This window comes from Pseudoliparis swirei, chromosome 10 (assembly GCF_029220125.1).
Source record: "Pseudoliparis swirei isolate HS2019 ecotype Mariana Trench chromosome 10, NWPU_hadal_v1, whole genome shotgun sequence".
Taxonomy (NCBI): Eukaryota; Metazoa; Chordata; class Actinopteri; order Perciformes; family Liparidae; genus Pseudoliparis; species Pseudoliparis swirei.
This window is the reverse complement of record NC_079397.1, coordinates 6,534,055-6,560,041: the sequence shown is the minus strand read 5'-3', so window position 1 is coordinate 6,560,041 and position 25,987 is coordinate 6,534,055. Positions and strand designations below refer to the sequence as shown.

The 25,987-nt window shown below is 44.0% G+C and overlaps 2 protein-coding genes across 7 annotated transcripts in view; one reads left to right on the top strand and one right to left on the bottom strand.

Annotated features, from left to right (window-relative positions):
* prrt4b (proline rich transmembrane protein 4b) overlaps window positions 1-5,154 on the top strand; it is a 31,462-nt gene extending 26,308 nt beyond the window's left edge. For all 4 annotated transcript variants that reach the window (XM_056425286.1, XM_056425287.1, XM_056425288.1 and 1 more), the window contains one exon: window positions 2,049-5,154. In XM_056425286.1, coding sequence (XP_056281261.1) covers window positions 2,049-4,075 — 2,027 coding nt within the window. In that variant the 3' untranslated portion in view covers window positions 4,076-5,154. The remainder of the gene's footprint in view (window positions 1-2,048) is intronic.
* impdh1b (IMP (inosine 5'-monophosphate) dehydrogenase 1b) lies at window positions 4,838-17,720 on the bottom strand. 3 transcript variants are annotated; one of them, XM_056425299.1, is made up of 16 exons: window positions 17,498-17,720; window positions 15,692-15,790; window positions 15,452-15,532; window positions 12,298-12,346; window positions 10,821-10,922; window positions 10,656-10,730; window positions 10,061-10,267; window positions 9,876-9,963; window positions 9,580-9,779; window positions 9,203-9,293; window positions 8,979-9,074; window positions 8,379-8,522; window positions 8,052-8,196; window positions 7,810-7,953; window positions 7,638-7,721; window positions 4,838-7,035 (listed from the first exon to the last, which is right to left on the bottom strand). In XM_056425299.1, the coding sequence occupies exons 2-16, from the start codon at window positions 15,787-15,789 to the stop codon at window positions 7,014-7,016; spliced, it is 1,626 nt and encodes a 541-aa protein (XP_056281274.1). In that variant the 5' UTR covers window position 15,790; window positions 17,498-17,720; the 3' UTR covers window positions 4,838-7,013. The 3 variants fall into 3 exon arrangements, with proteins under 3 accessions (XP_056281274.1, XP_056281275.1, XP_056281276.1); XM_056425300.1 differs by having other exon boundaries at window positions 15,452-15,529; XM_056425301.1 differs by lacking the exon at window positions 15,452-15,532.
* Between the last annotated feature and the right edge of the window lie 8,267 nt (window positions 17,721-25,987).

The following is a 25,987-nucleotide window of genomic DNA, read 5'->3' as shown; positions in this document are numbered from 1 at the left end:
GAGCGATCTCAACAGCATTTCAGCTTTTGCGTTTAAAGATTCACCAGGGTTTAATTAAAAAACAATGTTTTTTAAATTTATTTTTCAAACAAAGCCTCTTCAATCCACGTGATTGCTCCTGTTGAGAATGTGATGAACCTTCATAAGACAGCTCAGGATGTGTGAAATAACTCTGCTGTGTTGTGCTACAGTGAAAGATGCACCGGCCTCTGACAGTGCGGTCCTATTTCCTCGAGCTTGACAGTGATTCAGTCTGGGGTCAGGAGACAAATGAGGAAGAATTTTCAAGACTTGGTCAGAAACAGGCAGACAGCAGGGGCAGCGCCAAGGCACTCGTCAAAATCCTCCTCGGGATCGGAGGCAGGAGAGCAAAGCTTTGTTCAGCTCCAATATGAGCACACATAGACACAACGTGAGAGCCATTTCGTTCTCCTCCATAGAGACTGTCACATGTTAAACATGAAGGAAAACCGCAGCTGCCATGCATTGGGTTTATTTAAATGGTGGTGGGGGGGAGGCAGCAGAAGCAGAAAACATAAAACATAGAAAGAGACTTGTTATAATCAGGGCTGGCAGAAAACTGACCCGGTTTAAAAATAACAAACCCACCTATGGGAGTTTCCCCTTTTTTAAGGGATATCAAAAACAAAGGAGTGAATTGGGGGACCAGCACAGGGTGGGATGGGAAACACAAGAATACAACCCATAATAAAAACATGAAAAGACAGATGAGAAAGACTTAAAACAAAAAATGCACGCAACCACATACATCCTGCTTTTAGTTTTATATAGGACACAAATTAGACTTCAATCTCGATCTTCAATCTATACGCAGAGATGGCGGAGTTTTGCGGTGCTGCCGTCTGCACATTTAACTTTCTATACTGGCACAAAGAATCACCACCAGATATAACGTCGTCTCCAGGCTTTGGGGGAAATATTTAATTAAACCCTTATTTTTTCGTTACGACATTGCTTTTTGGGGTGTGAACATGTTTACAGGAAAAAAAACACAGAAAACATATTACAGAAAAATATATTAATGAACGCACACTTCACTAAACCTGCCTGGTGTGTGAAATACCGCGCTGTCAGTTTATCACGGTCATTTGACACCTGGCTCTTTATTTCGGAGTGATTGTGTGAATGTGCAAATGATGGAGACGCTGTTGGAAGCCGCTTCTCCTCCTCTGCTGCATCCGACAACCTTCATTTTTCTTTTTTAAAGGGTAAAGGTATTTAGCTGACATAATTAGTCGGAAGGTCTAAATATGTTTTTTCCCGGGGTGGAAAGATAGCGTGTGCGTAGGTGATGGTGATGTTTCGTGAAAAAGATCAAGGTCACCGAAGTGGAGACGAGGAGGCTTAAAAGTCATTTAGCCCATCTGTGAGGCATTATGCTGTGTGACGCCACTTTTGCAACGTCCCATCAAGACCTCCTCCAGGAATTGAACTACATAAACATGTACGGCCCAGATGAGCTTTGCAGGCGTCTCTGTTGATCAAGAAAACACACACATGGTTACCCTTTAGATTCAAAAGCTAAACCATTTCCTTTGCAGTGCTAAAACACGTCGAAGACAATCATAATTATAACTGTGCTTGCATGGAAAATCCAGATGGCTTATGTAGTAATGCAAGACAAAACCAGCTCTGTGGTTCTGAGGGTGGCTCACACACACACACACACAGACATACACACACCCTCACACACTCACACACACCCTTTGATTTGAGATCCGCTCAGTACGAAGTTGCCTTCCTACAAGCTTCTAAACAGGATTAGCACATGAGGCAGAAAGCACGCTTTCACTCTCCTGGATCTGAGCCAATGTCGTGTCCGGCTCAGAGAGTTTGAACCTTGATTAAATGCTTCTGTGTATTCTCATAAGCGGACGATTAGTATGCTTTTAAGAGAATGAAAAGTAGTTGATGTCATTTTTACTGTCTTGTTCTCATTTGAATTACTCCAAATATCGGGTTAGGAGGTTCAGGTTATATCACGCAAATTTGATCTGACGGATTTCTGATTGTATTTCCCTCCCCAGATGCTCCCGATATCCCTGTGCCCACTGACGACTGGAACTACAACCAGGTGGACAGCGACGCCACCTTGCTTCCAGACTGCAATCAAGAGCGCTCCGGGATCTGCAAAGTCTCCGATGCCTGGGACGCAACGACCTCCGCGGACGTCACGCCCACACAAAACACCACCGCCGCGAACCAATCAGCCAACCCCTTCCTGATCCCGGCCCCACCCATGTTGGTGCCGCTGTACACCGACTGGAACAGCGCCATGGCAGATTGGGGCGTGGCCTGGGAGGCACATGTCTACGGCGCCGGTTGCGTCTTTGCGATGCTAACGCTGGCCTCGGCCCTCAACCTGCTCTGCTTGCCTCTGCGGTGCCCCTCCGGCTGTGGCTACTTTGCCCTGGTCAGTCTGTTCCTACTCGCCGCCGGTTGCACCAGATCGTTCTCCCTCCTGTACGACGCCTACGGCCACGAGGACCGCTTGCCCTCTCCAGAGGCCTCGCTGATACTCTACGAGGCACCGTTCCCCTGCTTGACCGCAGCGTTCGGCCTGGTTTTCCTTCTCCTCTCCATGCGCTCAAGGATGCAGCTCTCCTACTCAACTTTCCAGAGACCCTGTTTCCTCGCCTGCCTGGTCGCCGTGCACTTTGGGGCTGCGTTCGGACCGGTGACATTACTGCAGTTCTACCAGGAGAAGCCTCCCCATTGCCTCTTTCTCGCACTCATCTCCCGTGGGACCTTTGTTGCACTGGCCACATTTCTATCTGCCGCCTATTTTGTGTTCTACATCTACGTGCGGGCAGATTCGAAGCACATCTACCACCTGAATAACACGTCTCCGACACCCGCTGAGCGTTACAACCGCTGCCCCTTCGCCGAGAGCCGAGACTGGAACCGGGCAGCTGGAACCGTTTGCGTTTCAGCATTCTTTTGTTTGGCGTGTGCGGGATTGCAGTTGTATGCAATGCTCAACGCTCTGGGCGTCACGGGTGGAGAGGAGGTCTTTCACCCGTGGCCCTGGTGGGCTTTCCAATTTAGCTGCAGACTATGTGAGCTCGGGGTTTGTCTCACCTTAGCCGTGGTGGTAGCGCAACCGGTCTACTGTTCTGACCACCTGACATCTGCAGGAAGCTGCTGGACGGAACTGTTGGCGTCCAAGTCGCCCATCCTGCCTGGGAGCTACCAATGGACCCTGAGCCAGCAAGAGAAGCTCGCAATCGTTGATACCGCTGGGCTCGGAGAGATAGAGAGCCTTCCTCTTTACACTCTGGTGGATGAGAGGCTTGGCCACAGTATTAACGGCCTGGACCTCCTCTACCACAGCAACCGGGCTTTGGCATACCGAGACCTGGACTTGGATTTGCAGGGTTCAGGAAAACCTGGGAACGGGGGATGCGGAGAACCCTCAGGGAGATCCTCGTATACCAGTGACTCCACCACAGACCTGCGGCCACCTTCGCCCATCAACCTGCGCCGCAGCATAGACGAGGCGCTCTTCAGCGATTCAGCCCTATTTCCCATGAGCCTCTTTCGCCCCGAGAGGCCTGTTCGCTGCAGCGATCTAGCAATAAACAACCACTGTGCACTTCAATGCAACGGCCTCTGCGATCCCGTCTCAGCCGACCCTGGCCTCTATCGAACCTCTTCCTGCGTGGAGATGACCTTGCTACCCCAGCCCTCTCGCGCCCAACCTCACGGAGACACCATTGCAGGCGCTCCAACATCTCCCTCCGTGTCCTCGTCCTCCAGCTGCTCATCTCCTGAACGTTGGCGGGGCAGCTCTTCCTCCAGTTCCCTCTTCCGAGATTCTTTCGGAGGCTCGTCACTGGTCCTTTGTCCAAGCCTAGAGAGACGCGCTCAGCAGCAAGGGGGCAACGGCCACGCTGACCCACAGAGGCACTATCATACACTGGGCGCGGCCTCACAAGAGAGCCTGGACATGGACATGTCGTCCGAGGCCGACCGCTCCGCGCAGCAGGAGTTCATCGGTGTTTGTAGACAAATGGATGCTTTGAGCAACTGCAGCGAGACTATTGATTTATGAAAAGGACAGTGTGGTCAAACAAGGGTTACATAGAGGAATTAGTAAGAAGGGTGACTGTTAAGGTTTTTTTTACAGCCTATTTGGTAGTGCATGGTAGCTTTTGCTTGCGCCATAAAACCTATAGCTGCCAAAATAAAGCTTTTGGAGGTTTGATGAGATTTCTTATGTGGTAATTAGTGAATGTCTAAGTGCCAAGAATGTCAAAAGCCAAATGGTAATTTGTAACTTTTCCATGTTTGATTAAGGCTGGTGAGGTTTGATAGTCAAAAGAATAGTGGCATTTTATTGAGTGGAGAAATCTATTTGTACAAATGTTTTTATTGCATTCCAACATTCCAAATGATACTACTGTACTGTGACTAAAATTAAGCACTTATTAAATACTACTGAAGTCTTAGGTTATCCATTTCAGCAGAAGAACATTTTCATTAAATCTCACGTCAAATATGAGATTGCTCTTAAGTTTTTCAAACTATAAACTCCACTCTATGCCACACATCTTACGTGCAGTTCTGGTGACGCAGCTCCCTCTACTGGAAAACACACCATATGTTACCTTATCAATTATCACCAACGGACTGTGCTTCTACATACACTGGCAGCATCTTATATGACTTACCAATTTATTTATGTTCAAACATAACTTTGCTAAACACATTGTTTAATAAAGTGTCTTTTCTAAAAATGTGGTTTCTTTTACTGAAGGTTCGAAGTGACAAGCAATGTGACTGGAGCTCATATTCAAGAAGACATGAGTCTATACTTGTTGGATTTATTTATTCTTTGTTTGACCATATTGAAAGCAAAAGCAACAAAACATTGTCGAGTGTTTTACTGTAAACATGTGCTTAAGTGATATTTCTCAAAAATCCCAACCGATTTGAATGAATACTGAGTCTTTTCTGTCCATCTAAAAAGCCAACGCTTAATGTTTGGGTTGCAGAAGCTACTTCTGGCAACTTGTAGGGGCTTCACAATATCTTGCAGGTAAAATCATACAAAAAGTGCAGCAGAAAAAATAAAAACAAATGTAAACCTAATATCCCACTTCTCACTATACCTGTGCTTTTTAGATGGACTAACAGAACCCAGTACTAAAATAAAAAAATGATTATTATTTACTTTACAAATAAGACATTTAAAACAAAAACCTGAATCATATCTTTAGATCGGGAAACTGAAAACAAGCAGCAGTCATTTCCAACCGGATATAGGTATATATTTCTCCATATATTTTCATGTACATCTATTTTGCAATTTCGTCCAATTGCAAGGCCTTTTTGTTGTTGTCAAGTGAACCCTGTTCAGGGTCAATACATTACCACGGTAGAGGATTCAATTCAACTCTTTACAATCTGGGAGATGTTCTAAAAAACAACAACAATGACATCTGGCCAGAAGGGTATCCAGTATGAACGTTAGAAAAGCCTACTCCTACATAAGCTGAATGATAAACACAAGCAATACAGTTTTAAAGAAAGAAGAGGGTGAGAGGGTGTGTAGCATTCTGCTTTTTTACTGAGCTGTCATGCAGCCTTTATCCATCCCTGTTTCAAGGCATATCTCTGGTATAAAGAAAAAAATTAATTTAGAAAGAACATAAAACAGTCACAGACGACCTATGCCACACTGTGGAGAAAGCGGGAATGAAGTGACTAGGTAACGAGCGACTCCTTGCACCAATTCTGGTTTTTGAAATTACAAAAAGAAAAAAGGTGTCAGAGGAAGCGTAGACACTTGGCAGTATATATGCAATTACAGTAACGCAGGATATAAATACAACCATGGTTGGCTTCGTGAAAAAACTACCATGCATATCAAAACACGTCATGCGCAATTCAAAGCCCCCCCAAGAGTATACAGGTTCAATATAAAGTCTGTTTCATCTAAAAGTATTCAAATTACGGGCAGAGACATAGTCCTCCTTTTGAACTATTCTTGATTGATGCAATACATTTTAGGTTGTTATTTTTCCTCTTCTTCCGACATACCTTCAGCTGTTGATCCCTTCCATGCTCAACATATGAACAATACGCACTCAAACGGGACACTGATTATCTGCCACGGTGTCGTTGAAGGGAAAATGAACAAAAGGCCCACAGAAGGTTAAGACTGGGGGTCCGGGGACAGTCTATTGATTGAAGGGGGCACTGACGGACACACAGTCAACAGGAACATCGGCACGGCCAATATCTCGTACCTCTTGATCCACGATACGGGAGAAGTAAACAAGACGCGCTGAAATATAAACGGCTACTGTTCATAAAGTAGCGTATACCTTAAATGACTTAAAAATTGAGGGGAAAAAAGAAAGGAAAAAGTAGGATTGCCGTGAAACACCAATACACTTCACATAGAAGTACAACATACTCGTTTTCTGCATGTACTGGTGCGTTTAAGAGCTGGGATGTGAGCGGCTTCAGGGGAGCGTGCTGTAAACGTGGATCCCAAAAGGAAAAAAGCCAGATCGGATGCTGATGTGATCTTCGCCACGGCCGTTTTACACTTTCTAATAACAACTAAACACAGTGCGCCTTCACGATCGTTGTCCCTAGACACATTTTTAACTCAGTCAGACCCTCGATTCACCACCCACACACAGCTCATCCACTCACTCCCGTCAACACGCATGCTAAATTGGGATTGGCTGCAAACTCATGATGCAGGCGTGTCACTCCGAAAAAACCCTGATGCGCCGCTTCTTGGGTGCAAAATCTCAGGCGTTCAGGGGGGGGGGGGGGGGGGGAAGAGTCGGTTTGAGGATTCTCACTTTGATACTGTGCCTCCATCCACCGGCTGGGATCAAAGAGGAGAGTAACGGTGGATACGAGAGGGCGCAGTGGGTGTTTTTTAGCAGAACTAACTGTTAGACGTGCACCGATGGTCTGCACTCCATCTGCTGTTGGAGAGAGACTTGCTCCATCATGCTGCACCCTGCTCAGTAAAGCCGCTTCTCGTAACTGTGGAGGCAGAGAAAAATCAGGAGAGAAATCAGCGCATGCAAATCAAAGTATTGCTGCAACAAGTACATTAACCGAGTCAATTTCACTCAGTAACTTACGTGACCTGGCAACATGTTTTTTTAAATGCATTTAGCAGAAATCTGCGTAATTGCATTTGCAAAAAGTGTCTCTAAGAAACACACGGACATAAAGTCTGGGGACCAATAGCATCGTCCCGTCTAGAGCAGCTTTATTTTCCATTGAAGCGTTGCCAATGCCATCGATGAACAGGAGGAGCAGTAATACTGGAGCCAGACTGTTTCTTAGCAACATGAGGATGAAATCAAAAGGCGACACAGCTGAGTGTTTCTTTTCCTGCCTCTGGGACTGAAATAACCTCCTCTCACTGTAAAAAAAAAAAACAACAGACATGTTGTTTCTACCACAACAACTCCGTCCAACTTCCTTTTAAAAAGAAGGATGTCTGTTTCTTTGTGCATGATTCCTACACAGGACAAAGTAAAAACTGTATTGTCCCAGAATAAAGTGTTAATAGGATTGGCAGAAAAAATGTACGGTTCAATGCAAAAAAAACAGCGTTCTTCTTCCGTTTTACTTACGAGTGGAGTCCATGAACACCTCCCTCCACCTGTGCCGACATGGTCCTCTTTTCGAACTTCAGCTCTCCAGAGTACATCATGGAACTGTAAAAGATAGAAAGATGGTCCGACATGAAGCACATCAAAGTGACCTTCTGCATTATGACCAGTGACTCACACACACGCTACTCACCGGAGGACAGAGAGACTCTTTGCCCCGATGTCCTGGCAGCCGTGCTGGATACCAGCTATCAGGTAAGGGACGAACTTGTGGATGGAGCCCTTGTCCTGGATGGAGCCCGACACACCCTGGGCTACCTTTACGTTGTCGCCCTCACTGTGGAAAGACGTTAATCAATATTCCTCCTAGGTAATTTAAAGCATTTAACAGCCGCTCTTGGAATGTGGCGTTCCTTTGCTTAGCCTCCCGCATACTTGAAATAGCGTTTCTGGCTGCTGGTGCTCTTCTCCATCGCATCCAGGGAGCCCATGCCACGGTACTTTTTCAGCCGAACGCCGTCTGAGAAGAAGTACTCCCCTGGAGCCTCAGTGGTTGCCGCTAGCAGCGAGCCCATCATTACTGGAGTGGGAGACGGGAGAGAGAATTATCTGTGGGCTTGTATTACCCGACCTAACTGCATTGCCGCTGTGAAGACCGGATTTCTCCAGGATTAAGAAAATGTATGAAATGTGACTCGGAGATAAGGCCTTTCTTTGCACAATGTCAGAACCCTCTCCATGTCGTAATCTTTGAGATCTCACCAGTCGACGCTCCGAGAGACAGAGCCTTCACCACGTGGCCCACGGTCTGAATGCCTCCGTCGGCGATGACGGGCACACTGAAGCGCCTGGCGTACTCGGCTACCTTGTACACCGAGGTCCCCTGGGGCCTTCCACATGCCATGACTAGAAGACAGAAAGCATATCTGACATGACTGCCATGGAAACAGAAGAGCTAAAAAAAAAGAACACGCCGGTAGGCCGCATCCGACCTGGGGGCCAACAGAAATCCACTTGTACGATAAAAAGCAGCATTCAGTGGTTATTAATGGGAGTTATGTTGGGGTTCATGTCCTTCTGCTGCAACACGTCTCCGCCGTTCTTGATGGGGAACGTGACCCAGTGTGAGCACGAGAGGCCGATCCCCATGGTTACCGAGAACGAGGCCTTGGCAGATCACCATGACAACTAGGATGGTCTCAGGGTTTTCTTTTTTTAGCATTAGCAATAAGCATCCTTTTTTCTCTCCACTGTAGCGTTCAATTAATTGAGATTAATTTAATTTCCAGTTCGCTGGTATCAAAAAGAGAAAACATAGTGCGACTGTTTATGGGATGGCATTGAGCAAAGAAGGTAGAGTACCTTCCTGCGTGATGCAGATGGAGCCGCAGCCCATGCCGACTCTCAGAGCATCGACACCAGCGTCGATCAGATTCTTGGCCTGAGCTGCTGTGACCACTGAAAAAAGAAAAGAAAAGAGGACAGATATTTTTTTGCAAACTAATACATTTTGTTGGCATTATAAAAAGGCTGGCAAAAAAAACCTAAATCAAAGTCATTAGGCAACAGCAACAAGCGAAACTCACCATTTCCTCCCACCACTTGTAATTCTAGATACTTCTGTTTTATATAGTTGATCATGTTGATTTGATACACAGAGTTGCCTTGTGAAGAGTCCTGGGGATGCGAACACATTCATGAGTTAGTGCACTGACATGGACCAGAGGATGAACGCAGTGTGCATATCAAGCTGGCACATTTATTTTCTTCATACTTGTTAATTCAGACAATATTGTTATAACAATATATTGATACGCATTTACTTAAAGTTCCAAGTAAGTTATCGTATGCCGAGTCATGGAATTTCCCCCGTATTAACATACCGTAAACTCTCCCCAAGTGTCAGTTGTCAAAACAATGACCTAACTTTGGTCCACGCCTCCTTCACTACCAAACGACCCACCAGTACAACGACATCCACTCCAGCCTGCACCAACAGGTCCAGCCGGTATTTGTCGTCCTCTCTGGTGCCGATGGCGGCGCCACACAGCAGCTGCTTGCGTGAGTCTTTGGAGGCCAGCGGGTAGTCCCTGTTCTTCTTCAGATCCGTCCTGGCAATAATGGCCACCAGCTCGTCGTTATTATTTACAATGGGAAGCTTGCCTGGTTGTGGAGAAAGTAAAAAAAAGATTATTAGATTTCACGAGTGATCAAAATCCAACTAGAAAAAGCTGCCGACAAACACAAACTTGTATTCACCTTTTTTACTGCGCTGCAGAATGTCATTGGCTTCTTTGAGGGTAACACCGGCCGGGGCCACGACCAACTCCTCCCTCTTTGTCATGGCCTTGGGGATGACAAGCAGGAAGCACTCAAATGATGAGGACACACATTTGTAAACTAATGCATGATCAGTGTCTTAAAAAGAGCATCACAATGCACACCTCCTCCAGAGGCTTGCTGTGGTCTTTCTCAGAGAGGAAGTCGATGTCTCGGGAGGTGACGATGCCCACCAGTTTGCTGCCCATTTTGCCCGTCTCCGTCACGGGAATACCAGAGAAGCCGTGTCTTAGTTTGGCCTCGAACACATCCCCGACTGTGTGGCGCGGACTCATCACAACGGGGTCTGTGATGAAACCCTGCTCAAACCTCTGGAGACCAAGAGAAATCAAACCAAATTATTAATAGTGTTATATCCCCTCATCCCCCTCATTATTTTTGCAAAGCGGCGCAAAAAAAAAATCCTACCAGGACACAAGTACAAGTTACTAAGCAAATAGAAAAAACAACTAAGATACAAATCACACACACACAGATGAAAGATAATAACCATAAACTAGAGGATAGGCCATGCGAGAGTAAAGTTAGGTTGGTTAAGATTTATACAGGTATGCTAGTATTCCATGGCGAAAACAACCATTATTCTACTAAAATTCCAACGTGTTAAGTAAGCATTAGATTTAACTACACAATGCTGAGTGTGACATGAAATGTAGAGAAATGTTTGTACATTAGAATAATGTAATCATCATTATTTACCTTAACCTTGCGGACCTCATTGGCTTGGAATTCTGGTGTGCAGTTGTGGTGAATGATGCCAATGCCTCCCATAAGCTATGAAAAAAAAAAAAGGATTTCAGACTCGAAAGAGACGATAATTGAAAATGCTTCCTCAATGGCAGTTTTGGCAAAGCAGCGTCTCACCGCCATCGCAATCGCCATCGCCGACTCTGTGACCGTGTCCATGGGGGAGGAGATGAGAGGGGTCTTCAATGTGATCTTCCTGGTCAGCGCTGACGTCAGGTCCTAAGAGACACAGAGGGGGGGAATGCACTTTTTAATGACTTTACAGGAGGTTTGTTTCTGTAGGTCTGCACATGAACCACCAGGGGTCAGACTAAACATGGCAGAGTCAGTATGCTGTAGTGGTTGATATCCTCCAATACAACTCAGTGACACCAAACGAGTCACAGAGTCAAAGTGAATAAGATGTATTGGCTATCCAATCCACAGTCTCTCAGACAGCTGCATCTCCGACTTGTAACTACTTGCCGATTCCCACAACAGCCGTCACCCTATTTGTATCTACAACCGTGTGTGTGTGAAAACAATGACATTCTTTGCACATGGGAAATCATCGAATGGGTTCTGTGGTGTCCAAGCTTTCCGTCCTTATCGGTGCCAGACATAAACTGTGGAGGCTTATCGCGAGGGGTTCACGGCCGAGTCAGGTCCTAACATCACGTCTCCATTTAGAGAGCACAGCTGCACTAACCTGCTAAATTCAACGGAGCGGTAGTTAGGACGGCGGGTCGAGAACATCGCAAACCCGAAGAATTTCCCACAGCACCTCCATGCACATGTGGCCCCTCTTCACGTCCCCTTACACAAAAGCGACCGAGAACCTTGCAGATTTCTGTCCCGATTTACCGAGTCGCTGTGTGAATATAAACCGCTGCATTCAAAGCTGCAACAAGAGTCAAATGTGGAAGCATTTGTTATTCCAGCTTGAATAGATTGACTCACTATCCAGTGAAAAAATAGGGCATGGAAAAGACTGTCGAGTCAACCGGCCCATGACGACATGGCGATGCAGACAAGCATCCCGCACAGCATCGAGAGCCCTCACTGAAGGGAGGGAAGAGAAAGGGAGCTTAGAGATACATTAATTAAAAGGACTTGCTGAGACAAAGCAGAAGAGAGGGATTTCATGTGAAGCCCAGAGATTAACTCTCCCGTCATCTGCCCGAGAGATGTAGACGACAAACCGACCAGACTGGTGTAAACACACGGGGGAGGCGGCAGCCAGCGGGTGACCACAGAGGGCAAAAATAGCAAGGCAGCGGGGGAGAGAAGAAATAATGGAGAGGGTTTTTAAATGGACAAAAACAAGACTTTTTTTTGGTAAGAGCTGCCATTATGACACACGGTGGAGGTCTGGGTTGGAGGTGTGTTTGAATTGAATGTCTTTAATTAATAATAAAAAAGTCCACTGCAATAGGGCTGATGGTTTAGGACGCTGCTCGGCCGAGAGCGGTTCGTCTGCCGACATATTAAATATCAAGGACGGGTGCGGAAGAGATTGACTCGGCGATACTTGCAACAATCTTCCGAAACAACCAACGACCTTACGTGCCCTTTTGTCATCTCAAATGTGTCCTTCGCACGTAGGTGTACTCACCACTTCGTCTGAGGTGAAGTCGATGAAGCCAGGCAATATCAGGAAGTCACTGAAAGACATAAACAAGACGTAAAGTAAGGGCCCAGTGTGACTTTGCATGGCTGGTGTGAAGCATCCTTTAAAATACCAAGAGAAAAAGAGCCCCTCGTGTTTGAAACGGTGAGTATTTGTGGTATATTCTGCAAAATGTCTGCAAGAAAAACATAGAATTGAGCATGTTTTCTTATTCCTACAGTACGAGTAGCTAACAGGGTGAATTTGTAAAGCAATCGAATGAGAGTGCTATTGAACAAGACTCTTTTACTTTTCTTTCATAAAGAACATTTTTATTTAATATTTGTGAGACATTTAATTGGTTCGTCATTGCCTGATCCCTTTATACTGGTTTCCTTCAGTATACTAGTCTGCAACCTATTGTTGGATACTCTATTATGTCTCTCACAGTTCCCAGAATATTACTAAGTGGGGAAGGAAAGTGGCCGAGTACAGACACCGTGTGGCTGGGTCACACGCTGCGTCCTGGACTTGATTTTTTGTTTTAAAGCTAGCTGTTCTCACTCAGCTCTTGGACTGTATAAAGCGAAGAGCGAGACGCAGGAATGGTGCGTTTGTTTTCGAACCAGAACGTGAGGTTTTTGCAGGTGGGTGTGAATACCAGGCAAGAGACAGGTCAGAAAGATGCATTGGAGGAAGCTTGAAGGGGGAAGTGTGTGTATGTGTGTGTGGGGGGGGTAGAAGGTGAGCAATACAGGTTGTCATAACCTCTGTGTGGGTGGAAGAAAAGGAAGGTCTGAAATAGTCACTACGAGGGCGGAGTCCTGTTTGTTTCCTCCTGACTTTAGAGCCCAAACACACACACAAACAAACATCAGCGTGGGGACACGCGGGAAGTCCAGCCCACATCTGCTCGCATTTAACAGCAGCCACAAACCTCAGCTGCTATATTCGCGGCTCACGGGGCTGCACCTACCGACTGTGGTCAGCGCAACACTGGAGCTCACTGTGCTGCATTTGAGTTCTAAGCGGCAACACTGGCTTGGTGGTGCCTTATTATGGTTCTCATTTTGACTGTCAAATGTAGACAAATGCATGAGGCTAAGCGGGAGCATTTCAAATCACAACCAGAGGCCTGAACTGATCTGCCCCCATGTGTGCTGATGCCTCTTCTTGTCTGAGCATTAAACATTTTTTTTTTTTTTTTTTAAATCACTCCCTCTTCCAAAAATCATATCCAAAAGCAGGATTTTTGTAATTGTAACAGGGCGAATCTCAATGGGTACCATCTGTACGTCTGACTCACACACTGACTGGTTTGCGAGACAAAGACACTGGTGCACAAATATTATTATTCATATTTGTACACAGGTTAGCACTCGGGATGCATCTGCTATGTGAGAAGAAAAACAATGAGTAATCCAGTATGTGCTGTTATGCCAGCCCGACATCTGAGGTCATGAACTAGGTTTTAAGAAGACACTTTTGACAAGTGACTCGACCACAAAGGCTTTCAAAGATGAGACCGATTTAATGATTCATGAAAAAGAGACTGTGCATGATGGGTGAAAATCCTGGACAGACCGTTCAGTCCACAAGGATCAGTGTGTAGTTGAATGCTATACGGTACATAGTTAAAATTATACAGTTGAAGTAGTCTTGCGTGAATGGCTCTGGCAGTGACCCAGTATTTAACCAGCAGCCTGCGGCATAGGAGGTACTTTAACTTTTGTAAATGTGTTTCACAGTGTGTGTGTGTATAAATCAGTTTATCGTCTAGCCTCATAAAGGAAAGCAGACAGCTAGGAACTCATAAGTCATCCATCTCTGTCCCTTTCTAGGCAATCCCAATGGGGTGGAACGAAAAGTGGAGTTCGCAAGCAGCTTTGATTTACAAGAAGTTTTTTAAAAATTTCAAAATGCTACAGGAACACATTTCTCTCAAAGTACTGTTTCTACTTGTCTGTCCGGTGTCTCACTTTCTCTGGGTTGCTTACTTCCTTTTCACTTGAACATAACAAAAAAAGATAAATGAGCAACATCCTGTTGAATTTGATTCAGTACCTGAGATAAGAGTCCAAGAGTTGATCAAATAATTCTGGAAGTTTAACATGTATATTACAAAAAAACAGTCAGAAATTTGAAATGTGCATCTAAGAAATCGGGCGATAGAAGCTGAACCAACCCGATCCACTCCAATCACTCCTGCAGTCCACGTGATGTGAATTCAGACCATCATGTGCGTAAACCTTTCTTTGACGGTGATGCACTTCATTACCGTGGAGAGGTCCTTCAATCACACGCGGACACACTCAAGCACTTTTAACGTTTTCTATTCAATTAGCGTCTGTTAAAGCAGGAGCAGCGTGATGAGTATAATTGTATATACTGTAAAAAAAATTGCGCAGATGATTATGCCATAAGGAGAATTATCTACCGAGAATTATAATTTGACTACTCCGGGAACGTGGAGCGGGCATCTTAAGCATTGATTGTAGTGGTTGTTAGTGCCTGTTCAACAGGTAAAGAAGCACTGCGATGGATTCAGGAGAAGGTCGAAGCCGCGACAACCGAGTTACACAATGCTTTGCTACTTGTCATTTAGGTTTAAGGAAATGGAAAGGGGGTGAGTTCAAGGATTATTAAAGAACACGTCAGAAAATTTCAGACAAAATGCAAGATGAGTTCAAATACAAAGCATCACTTTGTTGATCACCAGAATGTGTACCAGAGCCGAGTGAGGTTTAGAAAGGTGAGAGAAAGTAGTGCTTGATTGGTGGTTTAATCAAAGAAAAGTGTGTGTTTTTAAGAAAGGGCATGAGCTGCTCTGACATGCATGGTGCATTCACAGGACAGATTATGCCCTTCGATGGTGAGTTGAAGGTAATCATGCAGTTATGTCCACTGGAAGCAAATTTGATCCCCTTGACTAAAATCATATTGATTATTTCCAACAAAAAGCCCTCCTTTTACTCTTTCTCTTTCATGTACTTTAATGTCACCAGATTGAGATTTGTGGCATTGGTTTGTTTCAGTCAAATTAAAGTTGCTTTGGAAGGACTGTCATTTGCTTCCCCTTTATGAATTCACTCTTTGGAGAGACAAAAGGATTTTTAACAGCACAGTTTCAAAACAGTTTGAAGATGACTGTTCTACTCACTTGTAAGTCAACCCATCTCCTTTAGAGCATAGCTCTTCAGCCGTATGACCATCGGAGAGAACGCACTGTTGGTCAGATCTGCTGGTTCAAAATGTGTTGGCCATTATACAGCACTGCTGCGAACACGTCACCCACCAGTTGAGGTTTTAAAATAAGGAGACCTAACTTTGAATGAATTTAAATTTTACTGAGATTTCTTGGAACATCTAAATCAAAGATTGTGATGCAAGGGAAACTTACTTGTACGTAAGGCCATCTCCAACTGAGAAAAGCTGCTGGGCAGAGAGTCCATCTTCAGGGACGTATCCCGTACCACCGCTGATCAAGTAATCTGCCATGCTGAAAAATAATAAAGAAGTAACATCAAATCAAGTGTGCAGCCCAAGACAATCTAGACAGCTAAATAAGACATTAAAAGGATGCTCTGCAAGAACACTTTTCCAGGCAGAGATTCAGTGACCTTCTCACAAGAAGACATAAACATAGCAACGGCAACATCCCGCGGCTCAATGCGCATGCGCGGGGGGCGCAAACTGCGACCACTTCATCCGCTTGCAAAAAAAATGTCAATAATAATAATAATCCGGTAATAAACCCGTCACAATGTTACACGTTTAATTCAGGCATTGTTTGTGTGAATGCTGCGCATTACATCACGAGACGTACCGTTATGTACAATTAGAGAACACCATGTATAACAACATGTACGTCACTGTTAAAAAAATAAAATGTCTACTGGGATTTAGTGCCGAGCGAATGTCTACTAAATGATACAAAAGCCATTTATATTTTAAAAACCTAAATCGTGCCCATATGGCGTATGACATCAGTGCAATAATCCCCACGTGAGCGCCTGTGAAGCAAAACCTGGCAGGGTGACCCACTTACATGTAACTAAACCGATAGCTCGGACGATACCATACAAATAAAACAAATGGAAATGGATAAAAGGAATATCAATGAAACGTTTTGGTTTTTTAAACTAAAAAAAACACGACATCCTCCACACGTGTCGTCTCGGCTGGAACAGTGACGTCTCCTTACTGGCCTGCATTGCATTCGCATTAGCTGGCAAACATTCGCTCCGTTTGCACTGCACACCCTTAGTTAACAACGTGTCAGCGTTACACGTTTACACGAAGGTGGATAGGAAGCAGCCTTGCTCTGTATCTACTGTGTTACATGTATGAACCATGCTAGTCCCCATGTTAGCCTCCCCACAGACCCTCACCTGGAGAGCAAACATCCGGTTAAACAGATTATTGTATTATGAAAAACAGACACAAAGCATGCCGAATTGAAGAGAGGCTCCTTTAGTTTACTCTATGATGCAAGATATCGTTTTACTCCATATAACGGAAATTAAAAATAACAGAGGCAAAACTATTTCGGCAGTTTTGATGAGAGTTTGGTGTTGCGTTCAGGTGCAGGTCGAGTTCATGCCGACAGAACGTGTGGGCGTGCTGGTCGATACAAGTGATATTGCGTTTTCATGAAAAACTAAACACGCAGACGTGAGGGACTTCCAGTTAACGTGAACCATAAATTAACCAGCACCATTACCAGTTAAGTGCAACGAAATGAACAATCATATCCGAAAGCTACACCGATAACGTTATCGGTGTAGTCTCCGCCGTGTCTTCGTAACGGTTCAGATAACCATTGTTACTCATTTAAAACAAGTAGGTACACGTTATATTAACCCGTTTAAGCTGCAACAATACAAAAAAAACATCAAAACTGCAGTGCAGGTGTGTTAATAATCCACTAATGTGCACGCAAACGCAACTTTTGTCAGAGCAGACGCGAGCTTAGTACAGACGAGGCTTTACATGCAGACATGTGGGAGCAGCCGTTAGCATGTAGCATTCACGTCAGCCGTCTGGTTATTTGGGCATGACATATGGAACAAAAAACGCTCGCTCGCCGATAAAGCCAGCTGTTCTACCCTTTAAGTGGAACCGGAAATAAAGTGGTGTGAGAGCACGTAGCTCCTGAAACCAGCGTGCACGATATCCCTACACCGCGTTACGTTCGCTAGCTAACCTTTTGGAGCTGATGCCCACGTTGACCAAGGGGGAAGCAACTTTCCAGCTGTGAAGCTACAGAAAACCACGCGGCGCGTTTTCCTTCCACCCCCGAAAGAAAACAAAATCGATGGAGAAGAAGAAGCAGAGGAAGAAGAAGAAAAACGAAAAAGGGAGTCGCTCGGTGCTCCAAGATGTGAAAGTGCTGGTGAAGTGATCGCCTGTCGCTGCAGACAGAGCGTGTCTGGTGCTATGTACTGGGAGCAGCGTCACATCCCCTCTCCTCCTCACAGAGGCGTGTTTAACCCGCTGCGTGTGTCGCTGCTGAGGAATCAGCCACGGCGGGTGAAGGGAGCCGGGTTAATGAAGGTTCAACCAGAGTCTTCTTCTTCTTTATATTTTGTACGTGGACGTTTCACTCCTGAAATGCTGACCGACCGGTTTTAAGGGCTGCCTGCGGTGCATTCCAGTGTTTCCCAAAGGGTCCGATCTGAAAAACACATTTTTCTTTTAATTGTTTAGGGTTTTTAAAAGCTCGTTTAGTAAAGATGGCAGAGGTTACGATGCACAATTAATTTTGAGATATACTTATCCGTCCGTTTGAATGCAGAACTCTGACTTGTTATTGACTACTTTTCCATTTTTTTTTGTTTTTTGCAGTTTAAGTATGACTTCATCAACATTTTTGTTTTTTTTGTGTGTAATGAAAATTAAAGCAACATATAGTGGAAGTAAATGGCAACTGTGAATGAGCATGACTTAGTTAACACTAATAGGAAAGCATCATAATCCAGGTCACATGTACAACATCTAAACTGGTTTAATTGCACTGAAATGACCACATGATGACAATTTCAAGAAGCAGCCTAGAGGAACACACATGATTGATGTAGATCAAATTTACTATCTTTTTTCCCCCTAAGACCTTTTATAATGTGCATATATATGCAAATTATAAAAGGTATTAGGGGGAAAAAAGATAGTGATATATATATATTATAGTTCACTGTTATATCCACTGTATACATATATATGTGTATACAGTACAAAAGTTGATATAACAGTGAACTATAGTGAAAACAATATATATATATATATATATATACACACTCAACTGCTCCAAGTGAGGATGGCGGTTGGACAGTCACCTTACTTTCTGGCAAAGAAAGTTAATCTAAAAACGTGCACGCATTCACATTACTTGACTGAATGTTGGCGCGCTGCTCATGTCATCGAGCTGTCAGCTGCAGACACGCTAACAGAAAATCACTTTTGCCTTCTCGCAACTGAAAATAAGGCTGTCAGTATCTTTTATCACCTCTACTGTAGCTTCATGGAGCCGAGTAAAGTGCTTCACGTCCGATAGAGGTTTTGTGATTTCTGCTGCCAAAAAGAAGTCCCATAGTCTGTTACACTTAAAGTACATCTATGATTTACTTGAATTACAGGCTAAGAAGTCACATCAGTACTATTCTCGGGCCTGGCATTTCCGTTTTATTGATCATTTCTTGCAGATATGTTTCACTGACAGAAACATTGAATCCAATGGAGTACACTGTGGTCTCCCCTGTAACCTGATACGCCTCGCAATGCTCTCTTGTTGCATATTAATCTTAAGTGAGGGCTGCTGGATCGCTCTGCCAAGGTGACTCAAGGGATCTGTTTTCTACCCTGTGTTTGTGTCAAATTAAATGTGGGTCATTTTAGATATGGGTCAGTGGTTCCTTTATGCACTGTAGCTATTCGCAGCAGTTGATTCCGGCTTGTGTATCCTCCCCGCGGGCATGCTGCTCTCTCCTGCCTTGTTGTTGCATCACAGAATTGTCCGTGTGCACAAAAGGGCACAAGTTCAAAATAGCGGCTGACAATTTAAGATAAGCCATTTTTTTCTTTGTTGTTATGCCATCTGCTCTTAAAAGAGACAAGTATTAGCTAATCCTTATCCTGCTACTCAAAAAGGAATTGTCATCCGGAGCAAGGGAGTTTGACCTGAAGGGCATTTGCAAACTGATCTAAATGTGAGTGAGTGTGGACATGTAAACTGACCCGGCGGCATGAAGTTCATTTACATGTGCATTCTTATGAGAGCACAGCCAGTGAAAGTGAATCATGACGACTGAGATCACTTTGCCATTTCATTTCAAATTGGATATTGGCGTGGAGGGTGGAAATTGTTATGGCATTCTTCCATTTCATTGTTGGTCTTGTCTTTTAGTTTCAATTGCATCTTTTTCAAAAACTTTTTCTTTTGTGACTTTTCATGAATGCTTTTGCAGAACTCCCACACTCCCATGAAGGAATATAATTTAGCAGCATGAAGATTTGCAACAAAAAAATAGCTACAAACACCCTTTCTGTGAAAATATTTTGAAAATAATAAGATTTTTTCTTCTTTTTCTTATCCTATACTGTTTGAATTATACCTAAAAGTTGTCTCATTCTCCATTTATTTCCCCCAGAATCTCACCTCTCTGGGCCTAGACCGGCCTGGATGCGCGTGGCGCTGTACCGCTGGGCTGCCGTTTCATGCCCATGGCTCTGGGAGGTTTGCCGGACGTACTGTTCGCCTTCCCTTGGTGAGACGTCGGTATGCGGGGGCTGAGTGTCTCCTACAATTCTCCGATAATCCACCTCCTGGCTCTCCCTCGCTCCATCCGCACCAAAGTGCTCATAACCATATCCCTCCATCGTCCGTCCAAGGTCAGTCTCTGAATCCAGTGCCTCGGAGTGGCCTTTGAGCCTTGCGGTGCCGCTCTCAAACAGATCAGTCAGTGAAAGTATCCAACAGGTGGAGGTTACATTTGTGTCAAAACCGGAGACCTCTCTAAACCCTCCAAATCAAATGAACTCCATCACCCGAGTCTGGATGAAATGACCATTTGCAAAACAAATGGAGACTCTCGGTTTTGTTTCTCAATATTCTTATCTGTGGATTCCAGTGTCTGCTCTTCCTTTTTTTTTACGCTGCCTTCCAGACTAGATACGGATATGCGAAGGTGTTCCCACAGAGAGAGAGAGAGAGAGAGAGAACGCGGAAAAAGAAGACGACCTGTGTCGGGCTCCTCCGTCTGCCCCTGCACGAGATGCACCTGCCTACAAAAAGGCAACCAGCCACCTCGAGGCGTGTCAATAGAGGGCGTCACCTAGGAGATTCTCCCACTGAGAGGGTGTCACCGTGGAAATGATGCCAGCAGCAGAACGTTGTTGTGGAGAGGCTGTCGCGCTGATATTCTCAGCCAAATCTCGCATGAGCGCTTGTGCCACGAGGGCCGAGGGTAATGGAAAGTTGAGTGGAGCCCCGCGCCGTACTGGTGTGCAGGATAAAGCAGCCATTGCCCTGAGCGTTCCTCTCCGAGATGCATGGAGTGCTCCTGTGCTGCCGAGTGCCCCATGAAGCTCTGTTTTTAAATAATGTGTATTCCTCACAGAAACCTGTCAGTTTGTCTTCACAGCTATCCCCTGCAAATGAGAGACATGGTTATAATACTAGACAGGCACTAAATGGTCACTTTACTTTTCCTCTACCCAGAACCAATGCACTTAAGAAATCAGTAATGTACAGAGCCATTGCATACTGGGATGTGCTCCCCTCATATGTGACTCTAACAAGAAATAAATGTGATTTCAAAAGGAAACTTAAGGCAGCAATTATCAGAAAGAAAATTATAGTAGATTAGGTTTTTATTTTAGGTATTTAAGATATTTGGGTATTATTATTTTACTTTTAATGTAAATGTTGTTTTCAAAGTCTAAGTGTTTTTTGTGATAATTGATCATGCCGTACTGCATTTTATGTATTTGTATTGTATGTAATGTTTTTTGCCTGGACCCCAGGAAGAATAGTCTCCACTACGGTGTAGCCTAATGGGGATCCTTAATAAACTAAACTAAACTAAACTCTCCACGTCGCGCTCCCTCTCTATGGATGGGCTAATTCCTGCTTTCTATGGCCGGCACCACGTCCTTTACACAAAGAGGATCGCAGAATTAAAGTCAGCTGGACGAGTGACGGGCAAATGGCGAGATGGCTACTGCGGCCCGTCGTCCGTGCCATGAAACCAAATGCATTTCGCAAACATAACATTTATGGAAATAATTGGCACAGAGGAGCGTGTTTCTTCGTATGATACATTGAGCTCCTCACACCAGGACCCACGGGGATGTTTAGTGTTGCGTCTTGTGCTTTGTGCAGGCCTCACGGAACATTTGGGTTTCCAATCTGTTGCGGAGTAAACCGGGTGCAATGCAAGAGTACAATAATAAGTTGTGGCGTAACACACTCCACCTCCCAATGAAGTCAAGAGGCCAAGGCTAGACCCACAAGCTAACACGACATGTACTTGTACCTCGACGCTGCTGCAAACGTGCCAGTGTTACACAAACACTGGTTTCCAAAGCACCCTATGGGCTACAACCATGTGGTGCTTTTTATTACTCCAGCTCCAGCTTTCCACAAGTCACTGCTTCTTTTAGACATCAGAAAAGGGGAAATGACTTGTGGCTTTCGTGGGAAGTACATCGTGTGCAATGTACAGAATGTATGCGTTGACTTATCTGTTGTTCTGTCGGGTTTGTGCGAAACTGAGCTGAACGGTATATTTTTACCCAGTGGAGAGGATTCCCCGCCGCACGGACTCAAAAGTGGCCCCCCCCACTCCTCTCAGAGGGATCACCTCCAGGTCACCGACTGTTTGTGACAGTTGGTGAGACGTTAAGATGGAAAATCCTCTTAGCCCGTCCTCTGAAGTTCCCCACTCACAACTCGCTTTCGTTGGCCACACATGGCGATGGAAACCCCTCACCCACTCAGTGAAGATAACACATGGGGACTCTTAGCACCTGAAATAGATTAGGAGGAATACCTTTTGTAATCTTGACGAGATAGATAGATAGACAGATAGAGATAGATATATAGATAGACAGCTAGACAGATGCAGTATATATAGATAGACCAAGATAGAAATACAGATATAGAGAGATAGATTGATAGATATAGATAGATTGATATAGATAGACAGATAGAGATGAACAGATGGATAGAATACATTTGTTTGTAGCATTAAGCAAAGTTACAGAGTAAACATAAAAATATCAAGTTTGAAAAGATGCTCAATATATATATATATACACTACTGTTCAAAAGTTTGGGGTCACTTAGAAATGTCTTTATTTTTCAAAGAAAAGCACTGTTTTTTCAATAAAGATAACATTAATCAAAAATACACACTATACATTGTTAATGTGGTAAATGACTATTTGAGGTGGAAACGTCTGGTTTCTAATGAAATATCTCCATAGGTGTATAGAGGCCCATTTCCATCAACTATCACTCCAGTGTTCTAATGGTACATTGTGTTTGCTAATCGCCTTAGAAGACTAATGTCTGATTAGAAAACCCTTGTGCAATTATGTTAGCACAGCTGAAAACAGTTATGCTGGTGATATAAGCTATACAACTGGCCTTCCTTTGAGCTTGAAGTTTGAAGAACAAAATTAATATTTCAAATATTAATCATTATTTCTAACCTTGTCAATGTCTTGACTATATTTTCAATTCAATTATCAATTCATTTGAAAAATAAAAGTGAGTTTTCATGGAAGACATGAAATTGTCTGGGTGACCCCAAACTTTTGAACGGTAGTGTATATATATATATTGTTTTATGCCAGTTCAGAGTTCTCTTAAATCATCATGGCTTTCTATTGTTTGAGATTTAATTTAGACCCCAAACTTTTGAACGGTAGTGTATATATATATATATATAATACAATAAAAGCAGAACATATTAAATTCAAGAAAATTAGATGAAGAAAATGCTAAATATATTCAGTGTTTATAAAGTGAAAGTTGTGCAATGGTTATTGATGTTGATTCAATAGGAGGAGGATCGGGCCAGAGGAGATTTCCTTCAAAGAGATCCTGCTGCTCTGAGCGTAGACATTGTTGCACCTTCAAATCGTGTGATCAACGGCATTAAAAGGGTCCGTGTCCCGTGCATGGGAGCACACTCTTAATTTCACATGTGCATGTCCTCGGGTTGTGCACGGGCCCCTCCTCGTTCGATTACAATTATCAGAATGAATGTCATGTGCACAGTGTGGACACTTATTGGCTGAGACAAAATCAGAGTCATACAGAGTCAGCACAAGGGAGTACTCCTTTTCTCCTTGTGTGCAAGTGGCCACTGATGACATGATGCATCAGATGATCTGAATCTGCAGTTGTAATTCATTTCACTTGGAATAAATCTGTTGCCTTCTCTATCATGTGATGTTTTTAAAAGATGGATAAAATGCACTCCGAAAAGTTTTATCTGAAGTGAAACTGAAATTGGGATTGTTTTATATTCAAGCGTTTAATTTTTCTGTTATTGCTGCGGTTATTTTCATAAATAATAATAGTGTCACATGAGCAATAGTGAAGAACTCAGGTGATGTAGAGCAGGCAGAAGTAGCAGTAAAACCTGCTTCTGCAGTGACATTTTAATAAAACTACATTTTACTCATGTTGGACAATGTATCCTGGTGCTGTGGTGAGAGCTCTGTAAACTCAGAGAAAGTCCAGGACAGCTTGAGTTACAAAAACCCCGGGGCCAAAATTCAGCTGATCCACAGCCACCTACCCATATATCCAATTCAATTCAATTCAATTTATTTGTATAGCCCAATTTCACAAATTACAAATTTGTCTCGGAGTGCTTTACAATCTGTACACATATACATCCCTGTCCCAAAACCTCACATCGGATCAGGAAAAACTCCCAAATAACCCTTCAGGGGGAAAAAAGGGAAGAAACCTTCAGGAGAGCAACAGAGGATAATCCCTCTCCAGGATGTCATGTGACCAGAAGGACAGATTTAGAGTTAAAATACATTCAATGAATATGACAGAGTGTATGAATAGTTCATAGTCGGCATATTCCACGATGGAGACCTCCACGATCCATCAGGCAGATGGAGGTAGAGAGGAGTGGGCGGAGTCTCAACAGTGGGCGGAGTCTCAACAGGGCAGTGGCGTAGTTGGTAGCAGGAATTCCACGACCCAGACCTCGATGATCCATCAGCAGATAGGATCTATGCCGTCTCATAGGGTCCGATGACCCCATGAGACGTGAAGTCAAAAGGACTCCGGGGAGAAAGCAGAGTTAGTAACGTGTGATGGAGAGATGAAAATTCATCCCTAAGGAGAGAAAAAAGAGGAGAGAGGTGCTCAGTGCATCCTAAACGTCCCCCGGCAGCTATAAGCCTATAGCAGCATATCAAGGGGCTGGACCAGGTGAACCTGATTCAGCCCTAACTATAAGCTCTGTCAAAGAGGAAAGTCTTAAGTCGACTCTTAAACGAGGTGACTGTGTCTGCCTCCCGGACTGAAATTGGAAGCTGGTTCCATAAAAGAGGAGCTTGATAACTAAAGGCTCTGGCTCCCATTCTACTTTTTAAGACTCTAGGAACTACAAGTAGTCCCGCATTTAGTGAGCGTAGCTCTCTAGTGGGGCAATATGGTACTACAAGCTCCTTAATATATGATGGTGCATCACCAATCAAGGCTTTGTAGGTTAAGAGAAGAATTTTAAAAGTGATTCTTGATTTTACTAGGAGCCAGTGCAGAGCAGCTAGTGCAGGAGTGATGTGATCTCTTTTCTTAGTTTTAGTGAGAACACGAGCTGCTGCATTCTGGATCAACTGGAGGGACCTACGAGACTTATTAGAGCAGCCTGATAATAAGGAGTTGCAGTAATCCAGTCTAGAAGTAACGAACGCGTGAACCAATTTTTCTGCATCTTTTTGAGACAAGATGTGCCTGATTTTTTAAATATTACGTTGATGAAAGAATCCACATTCCCCATTCGGCACACAGCACACCGACGACTACACATGGCAGCTTCATTTTACTCAGAGACAACCAAGCTGTATACGGTGTGAGTAGTAGTTTTATTTATCAAATATGTAGACTTAAAACTAGATATTGACTCGCTATCACTCCTCAAAGTTTACTTTTACAAGAAGGTGCTTGTTTCTTTTTACAGTCAACTGGTTGTCTCTCACTCTTGTCATTTTACTTGACTAGTTTTTCGTATTATCAAGTTTTCTGTACCGTTTTTACTGGATATATTTTTATTTCAACTGTCCGTACGACTTTCTCTTATTCTGTGAAGCACTGTCCCAGCACAGACCAGTAACTCTAAAGAACAAACTTAAACGCAAGATCAAACTTTTGTTGGCCGTTCACCAAATAATAAAGACAGCTTGTGTGGCCGTGGGTGCAGAGAAGAACGTCTCATCAATAATCCAACCGTTTTCCCAGGTGGGTAAACGTGGAGATAATGTTTCTGACTGATCTGTTCCAAATTGAAAAAGTATATACACGAGAGGCATTTGTCAGAGAGCATGCGACAGCAGGAAAAGCACTGTGCCTGATGACATTACTGATGGCTGACTTCCCTTGACCTGCATCCGTTACAGGGTCCTGATGTTGTGAATGTTGGCTCACTGTCACGGCTTAATGACA